The sequence below is a fragment of the Canis lupus genome, chromosome 14 (assembly GCF_003254725.2).
Source record: "Canis lupus dingo isolate Sandy chromosome 14, ASM325472v2, whole genome shotgun sequence".
NCBI lineage: Eukaryota > Metazoa > Chordata > Mammalia > Carnivora > Canidae > Canis > Canis lupus.
The window spans coordinates 4,481,381-4,500,181 of NC_064256.1; the positions used below are offsets into that span (position 1 = coordinate 4,481,381).

General features: G+C 51.1%; 1 protein-coding gene across 3 annotated transcripts in view; it reads left to right on the top strand.

The window, feature by feature from the left end:
- PLXNA4 (plexin A4) overlaps positions 1-18,801 on the top strand; it is a 426,671-nt gene that overhangs the window by 71,320 nt on the left and 336,550 nt on the right. For all 3 annotated transcript variants that reach the window (XM_035698601.2, XM_035698600.2, XM_025471690.3), the window contains exon 3: positions 10,365-10,547. In XM_035698601.2, coding sequence (XP_035554494.1) covers positions 10,365-10,547 — 183 coding nt within the window. The remainder of the gene's footprint in view (positions 1-10,364; positions 10,548-18,801) is intronic.

Sequence of the window (18,801 nt, forward strand, 5' to 3'; positions counted from 1 at the left end):
TCAGAGCACACACACACTCAAGTCCCAGTGACAGCTCAAGTCACCTGTCTCCTTTCTCACGGGCCCAGGCACCCAGCTCTCACAGCCCATTGACCCAGTACTCCAGACCTCAAGTTTGGCCCTGGGGCGGGGGGCCTGTCATATTGCAACCCCAGTCTTTACAGAAGCAAGTGTTTCTCTCCTCCAGGTTTGGCTTCTGTTCTGGGTATGCTGGTGAGAAGGCCACCCATCTCCCCCTTTTTGGCCAGGAGGTTTTGCAGGGAAAGTCCCAGCTAAGTACCCACAGATGGTGCTTTGGGCTACAGGATGGTGGCTGGGCCTTGGGTGGTGTGCTGGATGTATCCCCCCAGATGCCACCTTGGAGCCTGCTGAGTCAGCAGGGGGAGTGATGGAGACCCAGGAGTCCCGTGTGCAGAATTTGAACACGGACAGCTGCCAAGAGACCTCGGAGGCCCCTCAGCCCTGCCTCTGCTGCTCACTCTGCTGTGTTCCACTTACCTCCTAAATCCCTCTTCCTCCTCTTTCTGCGATGCATTCTCCTCCACCCACCCACTACGTGGAACAGCTAATGCAGAGAGATCCCTCTCACGTGTGTGCACGTGTGTGCACACACACATGGCCCATACGGCATGCGGCAGCCCAACCCAAATCAGCAGCTGGGTCTCTCATTCGTGAGCATACAGACCAGCCAGACTTTACGGTCCAGCTCTGCATTCCGGGCCTTTCCTTCCAGTCCTGTCACCCTCACAGGGTGGTGTCTTGGCCAGGATTCTGGCTGGAGATTTCGGGCCCCTGGGTCTCAGCCAGTCCCATCCTATGAGATGTCACTGGGCTGGTGAGCAGCTTCCCTTTTGCTCTGAATTACACATTTCATCTCCAGGAAGGAGGTGGCAAAAACAATATCCCTTTCATAAAGTGTGTTGAGACTCCTAAGGAAAGAGAACTACGAAGACATTAATAAATACCGAGAGGCACGGAACACCTTGTGTTTGCAAGATGCTTCCACATCCTCACCGCCCCACCTGTAAGGTTCTCCTGTGGTTGGAATGAACCTCTGGTGGGGCAGAAAGGGATTTAATAACACTGCTAGGATTTCAGGCTTATATTTTGGCTTCACCAGTATCTGCGTTTCAGAGATCTGGGCTCACCCAGATGCTGCGTTCTCTAGCCCAGGCCTGGAATGTGCCCGTTTGCCTGCCCATCCCTCTGGCCCATGTTGCAGATGCAAAGTGAAGACATTTGAAGGAGAGGCTACATTTCAAGTCAGACCCCCCTGCTGTCACCTTCAGGTGTCCCTCGGTTTTTGCAAGGCAGAGGGGAATGACTGCGCATCGGTGCAGGAGGTTTGCTTCTTTTCCTTAGCAGAGTTAGTGGAGAGGAGGGGGAAAAAGACAACTACGGGAGTTTCCCAGTTGGCCTCTCCATTTACATTTTTTCTCCCCTGGAGGACTGGGCCCCACGTGCTGTCCACGTAGATGAAACGGGATCCGCGGGAGAAGCAAGCCCACGTCTTTTCCCAGTCCCGGTGTCATTACTGTGTCTCTGTCAGTGTTCCAAAATATAATGGGATTTGTTTGGCTGATTTATCCTGTATGCAGGCAACATTATCCAGACTCACACACAGGCCTGAGGAGCAAGAGGGGAAGATGCATGGCAACAAGAGTGAGGCTAATAAAATTTATTCCCACTAACAAGGGAGTGACCTCTCCCCATAATTCAGCCTGGCCAGTGGGGCCACTGCTTCCCAGGGCCTGCCAGAAAACACACAGACTTAATCACTGTGGCGTGCCCTGCTCCAATTACAGCTTTGGTGGCGCTGAGGCCGTCTGGAAGGGGAGTGAGAATGTGGGATGATGAGCAGTGTGCAACTTCTTTGCCCTTGACAGGTAGCCACTGGCGACCTTTGAAGCCAAGGCACAAATGGACAGAGCAGCACCCAACGGGGCTGTGCTTGGCACCATTCCCAATGCTGGGAAGCCTTCCCTGGTATTTCCCTATGGTCACCCAGTTTGGGCCACTGGATGAGCCTCTGCGTGGTGGCCATCTGCAGAACTGGGCCAGTGGAGTTGAGGTCCTGGTTTTCTTGCTCCACTGGCCTCTAGTTCTGGTCATGGTATCTTGGACCTGTCTGCTTGTCAGAGGGAGGAACCGGGGCTCTCAACAGCTGAGCTAGTGAGGAGAAGGTTGTGGGCTCAACCCCCCAGATCCTATCCTGGTTTGGGGTTACTCTTTGCTGGCTCTACTCAGCTATTCCTAGGAGGGGTGCATTGCTACACCTAACTGTTGGTTACAGGCCTCAGAGAGTGCACTTGGCCTAAGCCTCTCTCTTGGGAAAACAGCTCAAAATAGTGGCATTAGTTTCATCTTGGAAGGATAACTTATTATGATGATGAGTGAAAGGCTGCTTAGTGATCTGGTGGGATTGGACACAGTCTCAAACACACATAGAAATATTAAAATGAGTATAAAAATAAGCATTGCTTTTAGCACATCATTTCCATTGATTCACAGCTAGTTACGTGCGTTAGTCCAGTGAATGTTTGCATCAGAGGCCACATGCACATACAGAACTCCTAAACCATGGTGACCTTCTGTCCTATATTTTAGTATCCACCCTTTCAAGATGCTTGGAAACAGGGCACTTGACTCCTGGGAACCTTGGTGTGATTTGTTGGGTTGTTTGTTCTTCCAACCCCGAGATACTTCTCATGAAGCCCCTTCCATAACAGTTTTGTCTAACTCGGTTGTTGTGACTGTGGGTTTGCTGGCTTCCCCTCTGTGTCTCTGTCCATGTCCATTTCCCCTACAATCTCGCTGGAAAAAGACACGGTACAGGAATCATTCTGTGGTGGTGCTATAGTAAGGAAGTGGATGACGCCCCATTCCCTCACTCTGTTTTTGACGTCTGTGTTCACAGCCAGGGTAGGAGGGCCGGCCTTCACCTGCTATGGGACTTCCCTGGCTCTCAAGAGAGTTCAGGGACGATTAGAGCTCAGAAAAGAGAAAGGGAATTTTATGTAGAATAGTAAAGTGGTTGGTTGGTGGGCCGCAGAGTCCCATTTTGGGGGATTTTTGTCTTTGTTACAGAAATGAGCACTCAGGCACATTGGACTATTTTATGGAGTAGGAAGCTTTTTGCTAAGAGTCACCCTAAGCCTCTGAAAGCCTCCTCAAGATGTTCCCAGCTCCCCGAGGACTCTGTCTGCTTACTTCTCCCTCGACCCTCAGAAGGTGCTTAGAGTCATCTCAAGGGGTAGCTGCACCCTGGACCTCAGACCCTGTTGCCTTTATTAACACCTTGGGGGTCAGTGGTCATATTTGAGCTGGGGCCCCCAATAGGTGGGTAATTATTGCCTTCTTGTGCTGTGGAGCTTTACAACTGGAGTCTGTATTTAGACATGATCTACTTCAGCTTATCTGATCAATATCCCCCTTTAAAAAAATCCCATGTGCATAATTCACTGATTCCCTATTTCCAGGGGAAGTCTGCTCTGATCAGTTTTGGGGATGTGTGTGTGTGTGTGTGTGTGTGTAAATGTAATTAATTAATGGGAAGAATTTAGGGCTGCTGAGCTTGAAGAATCCAAGACCTTTTCTCTTCCACAGCAACAAGCCCCTCATGGGCATCCCTCCTCTTTTTCTCCTAACTCACATTTCTTTTCAAAACTGTAGCCCTCACTTTCCTTTAGGACCAAAGACCAGGAAGGGAGGAAGCCCTGTTCTGATGATTGGCCAACAGCCTCCTTCGTAGTGGAGAGTTAGTTGCTTCCAGAGGCCCCAAGAAGGCAGAGCGTTTGTCCTGGGTGGCAGGACGGAGAAGTCTTCCCTGCCCAGGTCCTGGCCCTGGAATAGGTTCCTTTGGCACCACCCTATAGGAACCTGGAGAAAACCCCTATGTAAGATGAGTGTTTGCCTTCCAGACCAGGATCTGGGGTTCTGGTGCCATTTCTCCATCAACTTAATAGGTCACATGGCAGGGGGGTCATTTTGCTCTGTAGGCCTCTATTTCCTCCTCTGCAAAATGGGACTCTTGGAGTTTTTTGCCTTCTCTGAGACAGCCAAGGTGTGAAAGCGTGGCCGTGCCCTGTGCTGGATGGAGCACTCAGAACTAGGCCCCGACTCACCTCTCCTGCGAATCCCTGCTGCTTCTGTGTGCCCCCTCTACCTCAAGCACTGTGTATACAACTGAGGCAGGGCATGTATGGCCTTATCTAGGTCATAGCCTAGGTCTATATCCCCCACTGAGAAGGGGGCAGAAACCGATAAGATGTTTCCATCTTCACCTTTTTGTGTCCTCACTGAGGCCTTTGTTCACTTCTTCCCTTCCTACTTGTCCTTATGCCTACAGTAAATAGTGTTGTTTTCAGTTAGGACCTCGGTTTCCCCTTATAGAAACAGGAGTTCCAATAGCCTAAGGTACCAAAAGTTTGATGGACAAAAGCCCAGCTAAAGGCTCTTCAGTGGGTAAGCTTGGGCAAGTGTCTGGTACCTTCTCCCCCTGTGTGATGATCTGGCCTTCCAGCTTTGGGGGTGAGCCTGGGGTGCCCAGGACTGCTCTGCACGAGACGAGATGCTGCCTTTACATTTAGGAAGGGCAGGAGAGCTGGTTGCTCCTAGATGGAAGGACTCCTCCCCTTGCTGGACCAGGAGCTGCCCACAGAGCAAGAGGGGACCAGGTCTGACTTTGTATTTTCCACCCTGGGCTCAAGATCACTGCTGCCGACCCCGAGCAGTTGGCGGCTGCATCCCTGTTTGAAGGAGTTGGCCGCATCTATCTGCCCAAGCCTGCTGGCCTACCTGGTGGGCCTCCTTTGGATCAATTCGGGATATTTGTAAACAGTCAATGCCTAGGGTAAGGGGGTGTCCTGTGGCTATGGAAGAGGCTGTGTCCTAGAGCTGAGCTAATTGGCCCACGGGGGGATGGACCTGGTGACCCTTACCTCATTAGCACCACATCTGGATCACTGAGCTCTGGCCTAGTTCTGACCTTTCCATAATAAGGACTCGATGAGGGGTTTCTGCAAAGGTGGGGCACCTGGGGGCGGGGCTGAGACAGCCCCACTGGGCAGGGGAGGTGCCAGCAGAAGCCAGGCTAAGGGCCGCATTAGCCAGAGTGAGAAGCAGCTTCAGGACCGGGCCCCTGCTGCCTTACCACCCAAGGCCTTCCTGGTGGCTTGGCACAGGTGTCAGGGTGACAGAGGTTCCTTATGAGTATGTCCCCAGGGCACGGGGCAGGAGGCGGTACCGAGGAACTCCCAACCAGATGCCCTGCTGTCTCCTCCACCCCCTTCGGAGTCTCTGCAGAGGCCATCGGACACCTCTGGGGTCCTCGGGGACTGCTTTGCAGCTCTGCCCCCGGGGAGTCTGGGGAGACGGCGGGGGAAGGCTGCCGGTGGAATTAAAACCCCCTTTCCATGGAGATGATAGAGCTCTTCAGAGTGCCAGTCTGTCTACAGAGTGGGAGCAATTTCCCTGTAATTGGTAAAGTAACCGTAACTGCTCTGTCATTTGTATGTAGCGACACGTAATTGCACGGTAACCTTTGCCGCCGTGCGCAGGGGAAGCGCGCTAAGCTGTTAGATTGTAATTTGGAGTGTCAGCTCCGCTGTCCACACCGCCTTCACCGCCAGCGCTCGGGAGCCTGCCACCGAGCCTCTCTATCCGGATCCAGAGGGCCTGCTCTGGAGCGGCTGCACCGTCCCTCCCTGGGCCGGGGCTGTGGTGTCCTTGGCAAGGAAGGGACCTCCACAGGGTCCCAGGCCAGTGCTTCCCCACCTGCTGAACGAGGCTCCAGCACCTACCTGGGAAGGGGTTAAGATGCAGGTCCCCGAGTTCCTGATCCAGTAGATCCGGGGTCGGTTCCAGAATTTGCGTTCCAAATGAAACAGCGATAAATGTTCTGGATCCTGCCATCACTCCGTTCCTTCCTTCCGCCTCATAGGCCTTATAGATCTTTAGGAAACACTACTTTTGCTATCTCATCTTGAAGACATTAGCCTCTTTGAATGTGGTAACACCTCTCTGAGGTGGACACCATGAATTTTCCCCAAAACGTGAGACACACAGAGGTTGTTGGGATTGTCTAAGGATGACAAACGACAAAGCTGACACTCCTGTAGTATTTACTAAGTGCCAGACGGTGTTCTACGTGTCTTAAATCATTTAATCCTCACCCCAGCACTAGCAAGTATATACTCCTGTTATTATCCCCGGTCTACCAATGATAAGCTGAGGCACGGAGAGGTTAGATACCCTTGCTCAAGGTCGCACAGCATTAAGTGGTGGAGTTGGGGTTCAAGTCTAGGCCTTCTGATTCTAGTTCAGCAGTGTTAACCACTGGGAAATCAGGCTTTAATTTACTCATCCGTCTATCTGTTCATTTAACTCACATATGTCTCAACCTACTGTGAACCAGGAATGAAGCTAAGGGTATGAAGATACATAAAACGTGGTCCTGTCCTTGAGCTCATGGTCCCTGGAATCCAGTAGATCACAGATCTTTTTTTTTATTTTATTTTTTATTTTTAGATTACAGATCTTGACTAATAAAGCCATGCAACCGTGAGGATGTTTGTGGAAAGCGGACTTGGGATCTTCTTGCGTGGGGCAGAAGGGGGTGGCCCTGTCTGAGGCTTTAATGGGACCCTGTCTGTTCCCAGGGTTGCCCACATAGGCACCTCATACATCCCCATGGAACAGATCCTTATTTTTTCCTTGGTAAGAGTGAAGTTGCTCTCTAACAAATAAGCATTATAACAATGGCCAAAGCTCATTTGTGTGCATTTGTGGAGCAACCGAGGGAGAGGTATGGCTGGGTTCCTGATTATAGTGGGGTCCAGTCCACCCCTGGTGCCCCTGGCTGCTGCTCTAATCTTGCTGTTAATGGGGCCCAGGGGAGAGCTTGGCCATGGCAAGAGTATAAACTCTCCTCCCCCATTGCCCAGGGTGTTCTGGAATCCACACCAGCCCTCACCTGTCGAAGGCTTTCAGCAATTAGCCTTTCCTTCCAGGGCCCACACGGCCCCGGCATCTCTGCTCCTTACACCTCAGCCTCCCCGGTCTGTGGTCCCTATGGGGTCCCCCTGCAATGATCAGTGCTCTAATTACCCTCTTCCCACAGCTCAGACCCAGCATAGGGGCGTCCTTAGGGAGCCCACTCTGGTCAGGGGCCATGCTAGGGATGCTCCCTGCAGCCATCCCACCCCTGTTCTGGGCAGGATTCCCATGAAAAAAAACAAAAAACAAATATAAACTATCATCCTGCATTGACAGGGTGCTTTCCTCTTTACCCAGCATCCTCACACCAGTTTTCTCACCTGGCCCTCAGGACAGTCCTGTCTTACTGTTTTATATTTGAGTTGTGCGGTTGGGAAGGGAGCTGCCACGTGATCCCGAGTCCTGTGTCATCTCTGCTACTTCGGTGTTAAAGGTCCCACCCACCTCCATTGCCCCTGCTTTGAGGAAACAAAAAGTAGGCCCCCCTCGGGCCACAGCTGGGGGACCTCAGCATCCCTGCAGACCTGGACTGCACCCGGCTGAAAGCCTCGATCAGAACTTTATCACCTGGGGCCCTATGTAGAGGGAGAAACCGATATGTGGTGGGAAGGGCGGATGCTCGGGAGAAAGCCATCGTTGTCCCAGTGCCACGTGAGGAGCCCCAGCGGTGGCCCTGGTCCCATCGGAGCCCAATGACAACACCCCGAGGCAGGTGGGCAGTGTGCGGGATGGTTGTCAGGTCCAGGCGAGCGGACTGGCTGCCTCCTGACTGTCACGAGCCGAAGACGGGCAGGGCCGTGGCCACCAGGCTGCCCTGCTCAGCTGTCCTCACTTACCGCCCCCCCCGCCCCCGTGGAAACATCCCTCCCTGGCCCCCCTGCCGCTCGTGGTGCCAGAGTGGCAGAGACTTGCAGCCTCCAAGCAAGCCATGATTCATGCTGCAAGCGGCCAAACATGCACGCTGCTCCTTTTGTAGGGGGTTGGGTATTTATCTGTTGGTGTTCGGTCTGGCCGAGGGGAAGAAGGGTGTCCAGTGATGGGCCACTCCAGAAATGTAATTATGGGGGCTGAGCAGCCTACAGCCTATGCCAGCGAGGTGCATGTTTGTGCCAAAGGTGGTGGGAGAGTGTCAGACATGCCTGGTCTTGCTCCCTGCCTCAGTTTCTCCTTTTGCACCATAGATGATCATCCAGCTTCATCTACTTGGAAAATGCACCATGAGGGCAAAAGTCCCTGTGGCACAGCTTAAGCCCAAGGAAGTTAGGGGTGAGGGCTCCTTGTGAAGAGGAGGCAGGAACATGCAAGGCCATGAGGATTCCCAGCATGCCCTAGGCAGCCCTTGGCATGCTGGCATAGCATCCTGCTCGTATGTCTGCCAGGGAGAAGGCACTGTCCTCCCTTTATCTGGATTTTTCCTTCTTCTTTTCTTTCTGTCCCTTTTACCCTCCACCACCTGCCTCCTACCCCATGTCCTCATTTTAGGAAAGAACCATAAAGATCAGACTAAACCTTGAAAGCTCCCTCCTAACTTTGACTTCTGTATTGTTTTTTGGGGGGTGGAGGGGAGGGGTTGGGGGTTGTGTTTGGCCTGGGCTATTGGGCCAGACCACGCAAGAAAGGCCAGAGGGGATCAAAGGTGTGGTGCAGACATCTGTTATGCACGTGGCCTGCTGGGCCTGCCCCCTGTTCTCCCCAGCTCTGCCCCAACTGCCCCCATGAGAAGAAGAAGGGGAGAGGTCAGAGAGAGGTTTTAGATGCTCAGCATGTTGTCTTCTCTGAGGTGGACAATGCCCATCACCCCAGCCGCCATCCTTCGAGGGAGCTGAGGGGCCCTCTGAGTCTCTGGAAAACTCAGAGTTGGCCACTTACACACAGCTCCTCTGGCAAGAGCTTGCCTGCTGCTTCTCCAGATGCCTTTTCCTTTGGCTGGATTGAAGCCTTTAAAAAAATGACACCTTGGATTTTATTTCACTCCTTTTTCTAAAAAGTCCAAAGACGTTTACAGGCGTGAGCTCTATAGACTTTATGGAAACCCATCAAAAAGCAGGCCTTGTTTCCTTCATCTTTATAGAGTGGAAAATAAAAGCACAGGGAAGATGGAATAACTCTTCTAAGGCCACACAGTTCTTCTGAGAAAGAGGGGAGGGATAGCCAGCGTAGGTTCCTAGAGCAGCCTCGGAGAGGTCTGTGCCAGACCAGAGCTGCTCGATGGGCACGCTGGGGGCTCTGCGCCAGCTGTGGCAAGGTCCCTTCCACTCCCTGGAAGGACAGACCCGGCTGTGACCCTGTGCTCACATGGGGATCCGGGAGGCTGGAATAAAACAAGGAGAGACTCACCAGAAACACAGTGGTGAAATGGTCCAAAGGCTTTTTCTGTTGGTTCCCGGACTCCTGAAAGTGTCCAGGACTCAGGAGCAAAAGGTTGGATGCGTGTGTCACACAGGGTATCCAGGGGATATTCTCTTTAAGGAATGCTCGTAGACGTTCCAGTCATTTTTAGGGACTACAGTGCTTAGGAAAGGCTGAAGGAATGTTAAACATATTTCTTCCTGAAAAGACTTTTCAGATCTTTCCTGTAACTAATCGTTAGGAGCCTCTCACGTGGTGTTGGAATGTACTGTTTCAGTACAAAATTATTTGCCAAGGAGCCCTGTTTTGGTAGAGCATCCTTGGGGGGCTTGACTTCCACAGAAGACACCGTGGGGAATGCTGGGTGGCCCATCTTCCCCCATGCTTTAAAAAACAAAACAGAACAGGGAATCTGAGATGGGGCATCATGAGGCACCACTGTGGCTTGTTGAGTTCATTCGTGAACCTTCTACTTCTATTCCTCTCTCCCCAACTGATTGCCTGTGCATGCCTCTGTCATGGTATTGTCACTCACATGTTAATGTTTCTAGTTCTCTGTTCTGCACTCAAGAGTCCTCATCTGTGTGTCTGCTCAATAATAAGTGTCTCCTCAATAATAATAATAATAATAATAATAATAATAATAATGTGGAGGCCACATTCCCTCTTATTCCGGAGGAGAGCTGTCTGGAGCGGCCCCTGCTCATGGGTGCTGGCCCAGGGCTTGCTGGGTGATGGCGATGATGGACGATCTAAGCTACCAAGATGGAGCCCTGAGGGGTTGGAGGTGGGGCAGAGAGGCCGCGGAGGCCAGCAGAGGAAAGAGACTCTAGGGATCTGTGTTTTTTCGCCATGGTCCTTCCAACTACTTAGGTTGACTGTTGACAGGCCACCTAGTTTCTCTGGATCTGATTTTTTCCCATGAAAGAGGATTCTCCTAGCCTTGCCATTCCCTGACTCGGTACTCCTGCTTATTGCCCTGATGTTCCCTCCTAATTTTCCTCCTTTTAAATTTTCAGCTCTTAACCATTGATGATAATTTCTGTGGCCTGGATATGAATGCCCCCCTGGGCGTGTCGGAGATGGTGCGTGGCATTCCCGTCTTCACGGAGGACAGGGACCGCATGACTTCCGTCATCGCGTATGTCTACAAGAATCACTCTCTGGCCTTCGTGGGCACCAAAAGTGGCAAGCTGAAGAAGGTAGGACCTGCGAAGGCAATCTCTTCCCACTGGCATGGATATTATCTCATGCTGTTTTACTACTTTGGCCCCAATGGGCAAGTGATACAAGCTTGAGCTAAGCAGATAAGTTGCTATTGAGGTCATGAATGATGCCCTGTCCCTCCTCTGCCTTCGTGTGGAAGGTTGTTGTGGGGATCACAGTGGGTGAGCGTGCAGATTCACCTCTTTCCTAGGGCTGGTGTGCACATGGCGGAGTTACTGCAGCCTCACCCGGCCATCCTAAAGGGTGTGCTCTGGCCAGCCTGGGTTTGTGCCCTGCAGCAATGGCTCTTGAAGGGCACTGGTTGGGGAAGGTGGACAGGGGCAAGGTATGTGCCAGTTCCTCTTGCTTCAGTCCTTTTGACTGGTGCATCCATCTGGAATCCGTGCGGGGAAACAGATAAAAGAAAGTTCAGGACCTGCTGGAGCTGCTGTCGGGACTGAGAGTCAGATGGTGGGATGAAGAAACTGTGGGTATTGTGAGGGCATAGAAATGACTTGAGGTGGAGTAGAATGGTATGACCTGGACATGAGCTTTTCCTCCTCATCCTCTAGAAGCTTTCAGGCCTCAGGGTATTGGGTGATGTTGGCCCATCAGCAGCACTGGGGGCACCCTTCCACCTAGGACTCTTCTCTCAGCCACATTTGCTCAGGCTTCTCATCTCAGTGACTTGGAGCTGGTGCCCTGGAGAGCCCCGGCTTGATTGGATCCAAAGCCTTCCTAAGACTAAGCAGTATATCCTGTTTTGTGTTGGCTGATAATTGCACTTCAGTCTCATCCCAGGGAAATATTGGTGAATCTATGTGGAAATCCTGCTTGTCTAATTTAGGCTTCCCATGGAATTCTCTGGATGTTGTGTGATTCACACTGGGCACTACCCGATCTGAAACCGTTTTGAACTCTACTTTCTCTTCATTGTGTTTTGGGGTATTAGCGCCACGTGGTCAAGGGGACATGTTCTGGGCAAATCTGGAAGACTTTGCCTACTCTCCCATCCTACTATATAACAGCCTGGCAATCATTTCTTTCTCTAAATCCGACATCTCTTGGAACAGGCAGTGGGGCTGGAGTGTGAGAGTAGGGAGGGGGAAAGGCAGGGAGAGTGTGTGTGTGAGGTGGGGGGATGTGTGGGGTGTAGTTACACGAGTAGTATCTGGAAGAGGAAGCATGTGCTGGGGAAGTGCCATGACGCGCCACCAGGATGATGCGGGCGGCGTGCCACCATCTGGTGCTGCCCAGAGAGCTAACCGTGGAACTGTCGTGGAGGGCCTTCCGTGTCAAATGAATGACTAATTTCACCATCATCTCCATAGCTTTCAGAACTATATTTCCTAATTCCCCGCATTTCTGTGAAGACTATGTTAAGTCTTGTGGCTGCCTTGGCCTGTTGTGATTCTGGCTCACACGTTGAACTGAAACTCGTGGAAACCCGAGAGGCTGCCGTGTGCGAGGTGTTGGTGTGTCGTCCTGGCATGACTCCTACCTGGATGGTGCTGTCTTCTGCCTCTCCCTCTAGTGCACATGTGTCTACGCGTCTCATCACCTCCAGCTGCTGTCAGCAGCCTGGGCCAACTCCAGTCTCTCCTCCTCCCTCTGTCCTTGGCTTCCAGCTTTCCGTGAACTGGGAGTCAGGTATCCAAACTGGCTGAAATTGTGTCCCATAAGCCTCGGTATCAAGAGAGGAGGGAAGAGCCCAGACTTTGGAGCAGGGGTCTCGAGGTGTTTCTGTTGGATGCCCAGAGGATTTCATTTTTTATTATGATTCGGAGAGTTTGGTTTGCTAGGAAAGTGAGTTCTAAATACAAAAGGCATTCCCACAGGGTGTTCATACAATGACCTGCTTCACCTGACCTGATGTGTAAATAAGCACTATTGGGAGTAGAAAGTAAGCAAGACGATTTGGGGTGCTTTAACTCTTTTCTCTAGAGACCCCAATCTCAGTGCAATGGAGAAGTAACTTACCCCAATGTGCTAAAAGATTCGCACCCACTGAATTTCCTACCCTGGGCCATAGGATCACTTACTTGCTGGCAAGACTGAGTAGATCCTTAGGAGGCTTTTTTTTTTTTTTTTTTTTGTCATTGTCTGAGCTGGTGTCAGTGAAATAAACACTGAGAGTTCAGTGCACATAACAGAACAGACAGTTATTTTCTCTTGGGGGAGCAAAAGAGACATGTTTCCTGGCCATGGTTGCATTGTAAACCCAAGACAGTCAACCTGCAAATGTGCGCTGTTGGTCAGAGGATGGATCGAGGTCAGTGGGGCTGGCTCTCTTGCACCCGTAGAAGCCAGGCCCCTGATGGGGAGGTCAGAGTGCAGCGCATGTCCATGACAGTGGGCTGAGGACACTTCCGGGGGTCTGGGCACGCAGAGTGCACAGAGACAATGCCCATAGGGCAGGCTGTAGGCAGAGCCTTGCCTTCAAGTGTCCCCAGAGCTCAGCCAGGCCTGCAACGACAGGCAATACCTGACCAGGAGGCTTGGGGCTTTATAAACCTTGGACTGGCATTTCCCATTGTTTTGGGGAGTTGATGTAAGAACAATTCTGTTCCAGCCACCTGGGACGTTCCATTTAATTTCCAGAGCAATGGGGCGATTGGTGAAGCATAAACATTTGAGAGGTAAGAGCAGAGGGTCATGTGGGGGGAATGAGCCAGCGGCCCTCCTGGGGAAAGCCGGGCCGTTGGGGCAGCCAAACTTTCTGCTCCATGAGCTCAGAGTGGCAGCCTTTTTAATAGTTTTGCTGGAACCCAGCTACTGCTGCTGCAGACTCAGCATAGTTGGCCCAGGGGACAGTGTGAGTTGGGAAAGGAAGGCTGGGCTGCTGAGTCTGTTGTTTGAAATAATAAAAAGCAAAGGCCAGTTTATTTATTTTTTCCAAACAATAGAATTTCCCACCACCCTGCTCGCTGAGCACCACTCCCCTTTCCTTGCCATAACTTTGTATCGCTTTTCCCAGAGGTTATCGGACCACATTCACCTTTTGGGCAGAGGCCCAGCCACGAAATGCTTTGGGGCTGCAGGAGGATTTTTGCAGGAAGTTTTGTGAGCTACTGAAACGAGGGGGTGAGAATAATGGAAATCACACTGCAGCCGTAATTACAGAGTTGTCTTCCCTGAGCCCTGTAATAATCTCCTGTGTGTATCAAGGGCCGTGCAGAGTTCTTTGCAATACGACAAGAGGCTTGAGGTGGGGAGGGTGGGTGGGAGGGCTTGGGGGTTTGCTGTGGGTTTCAGGGGTCTGAGAGCTAGACTGTAGCTATCCATAGGCTGCCCTCAAAATTACTGACTTTTCCTTTTGTTTGAAAGGTGTGGGTCCCCATCATTTGCAACCTTGTCTCTGATGACCATAATTTCACTCCTTTAGTGCACACATCACATGAGGCAGAGGGAAAGGAGGTGAGGAAAGTGCCAATTTGGATGTCTTTCATGTTTTCTGATGTGTGTGTGTGTGTGTGTGTGTGTGTGTGTGGCAGGTATTGGCAGCTTTTCCATGGCTAGTGTTATAGGCAAGTACTGTTAAGCAATGTGGCATATAAATGCTACCAGTCACCAGGAAGTACCTAGGAACTTAGAAATAACACACAGACTGTTAAAATTTCAACTCCTGGTTAAAAAAAGTCTTAAGGCGAATACTATCCTGATCTGCTGTAGAGTGTCTGCGGAAACAAGAAAATCTCTGTCCTGAGTTGGGGTAATGAGGCCAGTGTTGCCTCAGATGAAGAAAAATCTCTTTGCTTAAATATTTTGGCTCTTTCCTTGCCTCTTGCATTCCTACCACTAAGTGATCATATTTTATAGCTGCTGTTCGGCAGTGAATTTACTGCCTGACATTAGTGGGAGAGACTAATGTTCATTGTGAGCCAAAACATCATAAACTTCCACGTGAGGTGTGATGGCTCCTTTCCTTTTGTGATTGCATTGTTCCTGAGTATTTAACTAGGCTAAACTGTTGACATCTAAGGGGCAGAGCACTCTGTGGAGACTGGTTATGCAGAACTCGGACTGGTCCGACTCTTGGCCCATAGGAGGGTATGTACCCTTGTGTGTGACATGCCAAGCCTCAGCAGCCTCCCTTGACAGGGACTCAGCGTGTGTCAGCAGGGAGAGTACACAGGAGTAGGTATCTTAAAAATCATTCCCGTTGGGAATTATTATGCACATCATCAAAATTGATATTGCCTATTTAGAAATTGATTTGCTTGTGTTCCACGGTTCCAGAAGGGCAACCAAACAGAAGTGGGGTGGGGTGGAGGGAGACCCACCTGGGTCTGTATCATTCTGACCATAAGTTCTAGGGAATAGATGCTCTGTGTGTGTGCAATGCTCAAGTCACAGAGCAATACTGGATCAGAGATGTGTAGCCACTGCTTTGCGACTTCCTAAATGTATCTGAGAATTCTAAACAATCCCCTGGAAGTTTGAATCAACTTTAACAAAGAAATTCATTCCATTGATAGGACTCCAAACGGGTGAAGGTATCACAAAATCGAATGGAGATGTAATGTTGGAACTCCAACTTGCCTGGGGATCGGGAGATCAGAGCAGAGGTGCATGATCTGGGGCAGGATTTGGTCAGTGAGCTCTGTTACGAGTTTCTTCCAACAGAGGTGTGTAGGAAGCCTGTGTAGATCTGAAGGTGTGGGGTAAGTGAAGAGGAGCTGAGGTTGAAGATGCTACAGACAGAAGAGCACCACAGATGTTTTAGGGGTGCCGTGCCCCTTCTACTCATCTTTCATCTCAGGGGGGACAAGACATGGCTTTTCTGTCATTAGTCCTTCAAGCCTGGGGACCGCAAGACTGGCTGGCCTTCAGACCAACCTCACGTCATGCCAATTGCCCACTCTGGTCCATCTCCTACTTGTGCAGCCTTCCCTGCTGGGTTTTAAGCCATTTTGTCCATGCGGCATGTGGTAGATGTGGAGGGCGGCCTAAGCTGGTCAATGTCCTCAAGGGCGTGTCTTATATTCTTGAGCAATATTAAGTCTTCATTCAATCATCCTTTTTATATAAGTGTATCCCCACTGGCATTCACTTCCTGCCCCTTGCTATTTTTCACTACTTTCCCTTGGGCCCACCCATTGTCCCTGCATGTCCCTGGTTGGGGGAATCTCAGGTGGTTGCTCAGAGCAGACCTGACCAGGCATGGGGAGGTGTCCTCACCATGGAGCTTCGGCCTCAGCCCCTCTTAGAGCAGCTTGACACCATAAGCTGGGGCATCATCTCTTTCTCCTGGCAACCTCTTGAAACACACACTTTGAGATCCCCAGAAAATACTACCTCGGGAACGCTTGTCATTTTATATTCCAAATGATCATTAATAGTGCACATGATTTAAGGAGATAGTCTTCAATGAGCTTTGCCAATTCAAGATTTATTGATACACGTGTGCCACTTTTTTGAATCATATGTGTGTGTATATGTGTGTGTATGCATTTGTGTAGAGTGATCCTGATCATAAATTAAAATGCAAAGGCATTAAGATGGAAGAGAGTGCTGCAGAAACACCCCAAATCATAGAGCGCACTCAGTCAGCTGATGCTCAAATGCCAGACACGCTGGAAGAATTTATCCAGTGACACATGCAAGTGAAGTAAAATATTGTGCTTTACAAGAACATATCATTAAAATGAAAACTAGCAGCATATCAGGAGTCTGGCCATGTAACCAAGACAACAAAGATGGGAAAGGATGAAAGACATGGTGTACCAGAGGAAGAGGGAGGAGCAGAGGCGAGGGGAGGATGGGGCCCCCAGCTGTAAAGGGCCTCTTACTGCTGGGCTTGCATCTGATAGGACCCATATCAGAGGAAGACAGTATCTTTGAGTCCGCAGCGGTGAAGGCACTCGGTGAGGGCAAGACCAGGGGCAGGTCTTCATTGCCTGAAATCACTGCACTTCCTCAGCCACTTTGATGGGAAAGGTAGTGGCAGCTGAACAGACTCAGGACTTGTGGGCTGAGCTCTGATTGGGGTGTCTGCTGAGAGTCCCTCCTTGTTAGCAAGGGACTTCTGTGAATGTGGCCACATGACTGGCCGCCTGGGGGTGTCACGGAGCGTTTCTCAGCAGCTTTGGCTTCTTGTAGAGGCATTCACGGGGACCTTTTTAATTTTTAAAATTTTTTTTTCATAAAAAATTTATTTTTTATTGGTCTTCAATTTGCCAACATACAGAATAACACCCAGTGCTCATCCCGTCAAGTGCCCCCCTCAGTGCCCGTCACCCATTCACCCCCATCCCCACCCTCCTCCCCTTCCACCATCCCTAGTTCGTTTCTCAGGGGGACCTTTAAAATAGCTCTCTCAAGTGTGCTGTAGTCACTTGGTGCTTTCTATTTGGCCCCGGATGACACAGGGGCCTTGCTTATCCACTGGGACAGAACAAGTTACCCCAGAATGTAGGGGCTTAACCAAAACAACATTTGTTATCTCGTAGCTTCTGTGGTTGGGCATCCTGTCAGGGCCTAGCTGAGTGGTTCTAGTTTGGGGTTACTGACAGACTGCTAGTCCAGGAGGCAGGCGGGGCTGGGTAGGGGGAAGATGCACTTCTAAGATCATCCCTGTGGCTGTGGGCAAGCTTCAGGTCCCCACTGGCTGCACCATGTGGACCACCCCCCCATGACGGCCGTTCATACAACACAGCAGCTGAGAGAGAGAAGAGAGGGCGAGCAACCTGAAAGCGTCGATCTCTTTGAAACCCAATTTCAGAGGTAGCATCCTGTCACCTTTGCTGTATTTCGTTCCTTGGGACTGTCATATGATCCAGCCTCCCTTCAGGATGAGGGGCTTCCAGCTTCCACCTAGGCCTGGATACCAAGAGGCAGGGGCCACGGCCCTTTTAGTGGCTGCTCACCACACTACGGCCGTTTCTGCATCCTCGAGGGCACCCAAGCCAGTACTCTTAGACTTCCAGTTATCTGTTTGTGGTGCAAGGAGGGGCACAGCCCGGAGACTCTATGGCTCCCGGCTTTGTCCCCATTGGGAAGCACCTCCTTCCTTAGGAAGGGCTCCCTTTCCTAGTGATGGAGCTGGCAGGAAAGAAGATGGGAAGGGAACCCTAGTGCTTTGAACGTCTGGTGAGTACCAGTTCCTGTTCTGGGCATTTTACGTGCATAATCCTCAGCATTTCCTTTGGGGTAGATGCTACAACCTCCATTTAACACATGAGCCAAGAGACTGCCTAACTCTCCAGGGTCACATGGTTCGACCTAAGGTCTGCCCTTGACTCCTTTATGTGGTAACATCTGGGACTCTACTGAGGTTGTGCTCTCAGGCTGTGGGTTAACCTCACCTCCCCAACTGGGAGAGGAGGTGGTCACCTGGCCTCCTGCACCTGGCCAGTGTGCCTGTTGGTCAGAAACTTCCTTTCGTTCCCTCTGCCCCAGTGCAGGCTCAGGGCCCTGTGCTGGAACCCCGGGTGGTTAGGTTATAACCGATTTCCCGTGTCTAGGTGCTCCCTTCTTTAATTGTCCTATGAGTGTGCCAGGTCCATCTATCCAAAACAACTCCAAGCCTATCTATCTGTGTCCTGGGTAAAAAAAAAAAAAAAAAAAGGAAAAGAAAAGAAAAGAAAAGAAAAGAAATGAAAAGAAAAGAAGAGAAAAAAAGAACAGTTGCCTCACCCAGGCTCCTGTGGCCCCCGGCTATGACCCTGCTGTAAATAGCCCGGCCCCACTGCCTTCCAGCTCAGCTCTTCAGCCCTGGCCCGGCACCGGTTGAGTCCTTAAGGGCCCTGGCTACCTTTAAATGCCAACGAAGAGCCTCCCACCTGAGAAACAATGGGGTGCCCACCTACATGGCAGCTCTCCACGGTTTCCCTCTGGAGGAGCCATCCTGCTGCAGCCCCAGCCTGCACAGAGTGGGCGGTGGCCTCGGGGAGGGCCGGAGCTTTTCTGGGACGCAGACAAGCTGTGCTTTTCCACTTGCCACTGACCTGCTGCCTAGGACGCACTCGGGCGCTCCTTTGTCTTTAGCTTCTCACCCGCGTGCTCTCTCCCCACAGCCTGGGGACTGTGTGTAGAGGTTCTTGATGGGTTTTCTCATTGTTGGGTCATCCAGGGCCCCTGTCTTTGCTCATTGGATGATGGCTGCTTCTCCTTAGATTCCAGAATTGCTTTGCAAGCCTTGTGGGGCCGAGGACCTAATGACACCCTCTCCTTACCACGCTTGGTCATTTTGAGCACCTCCCCCGTCCAGCCCGGCTTGCCTTCATTTTCTCCCTAAATGTCCATCCC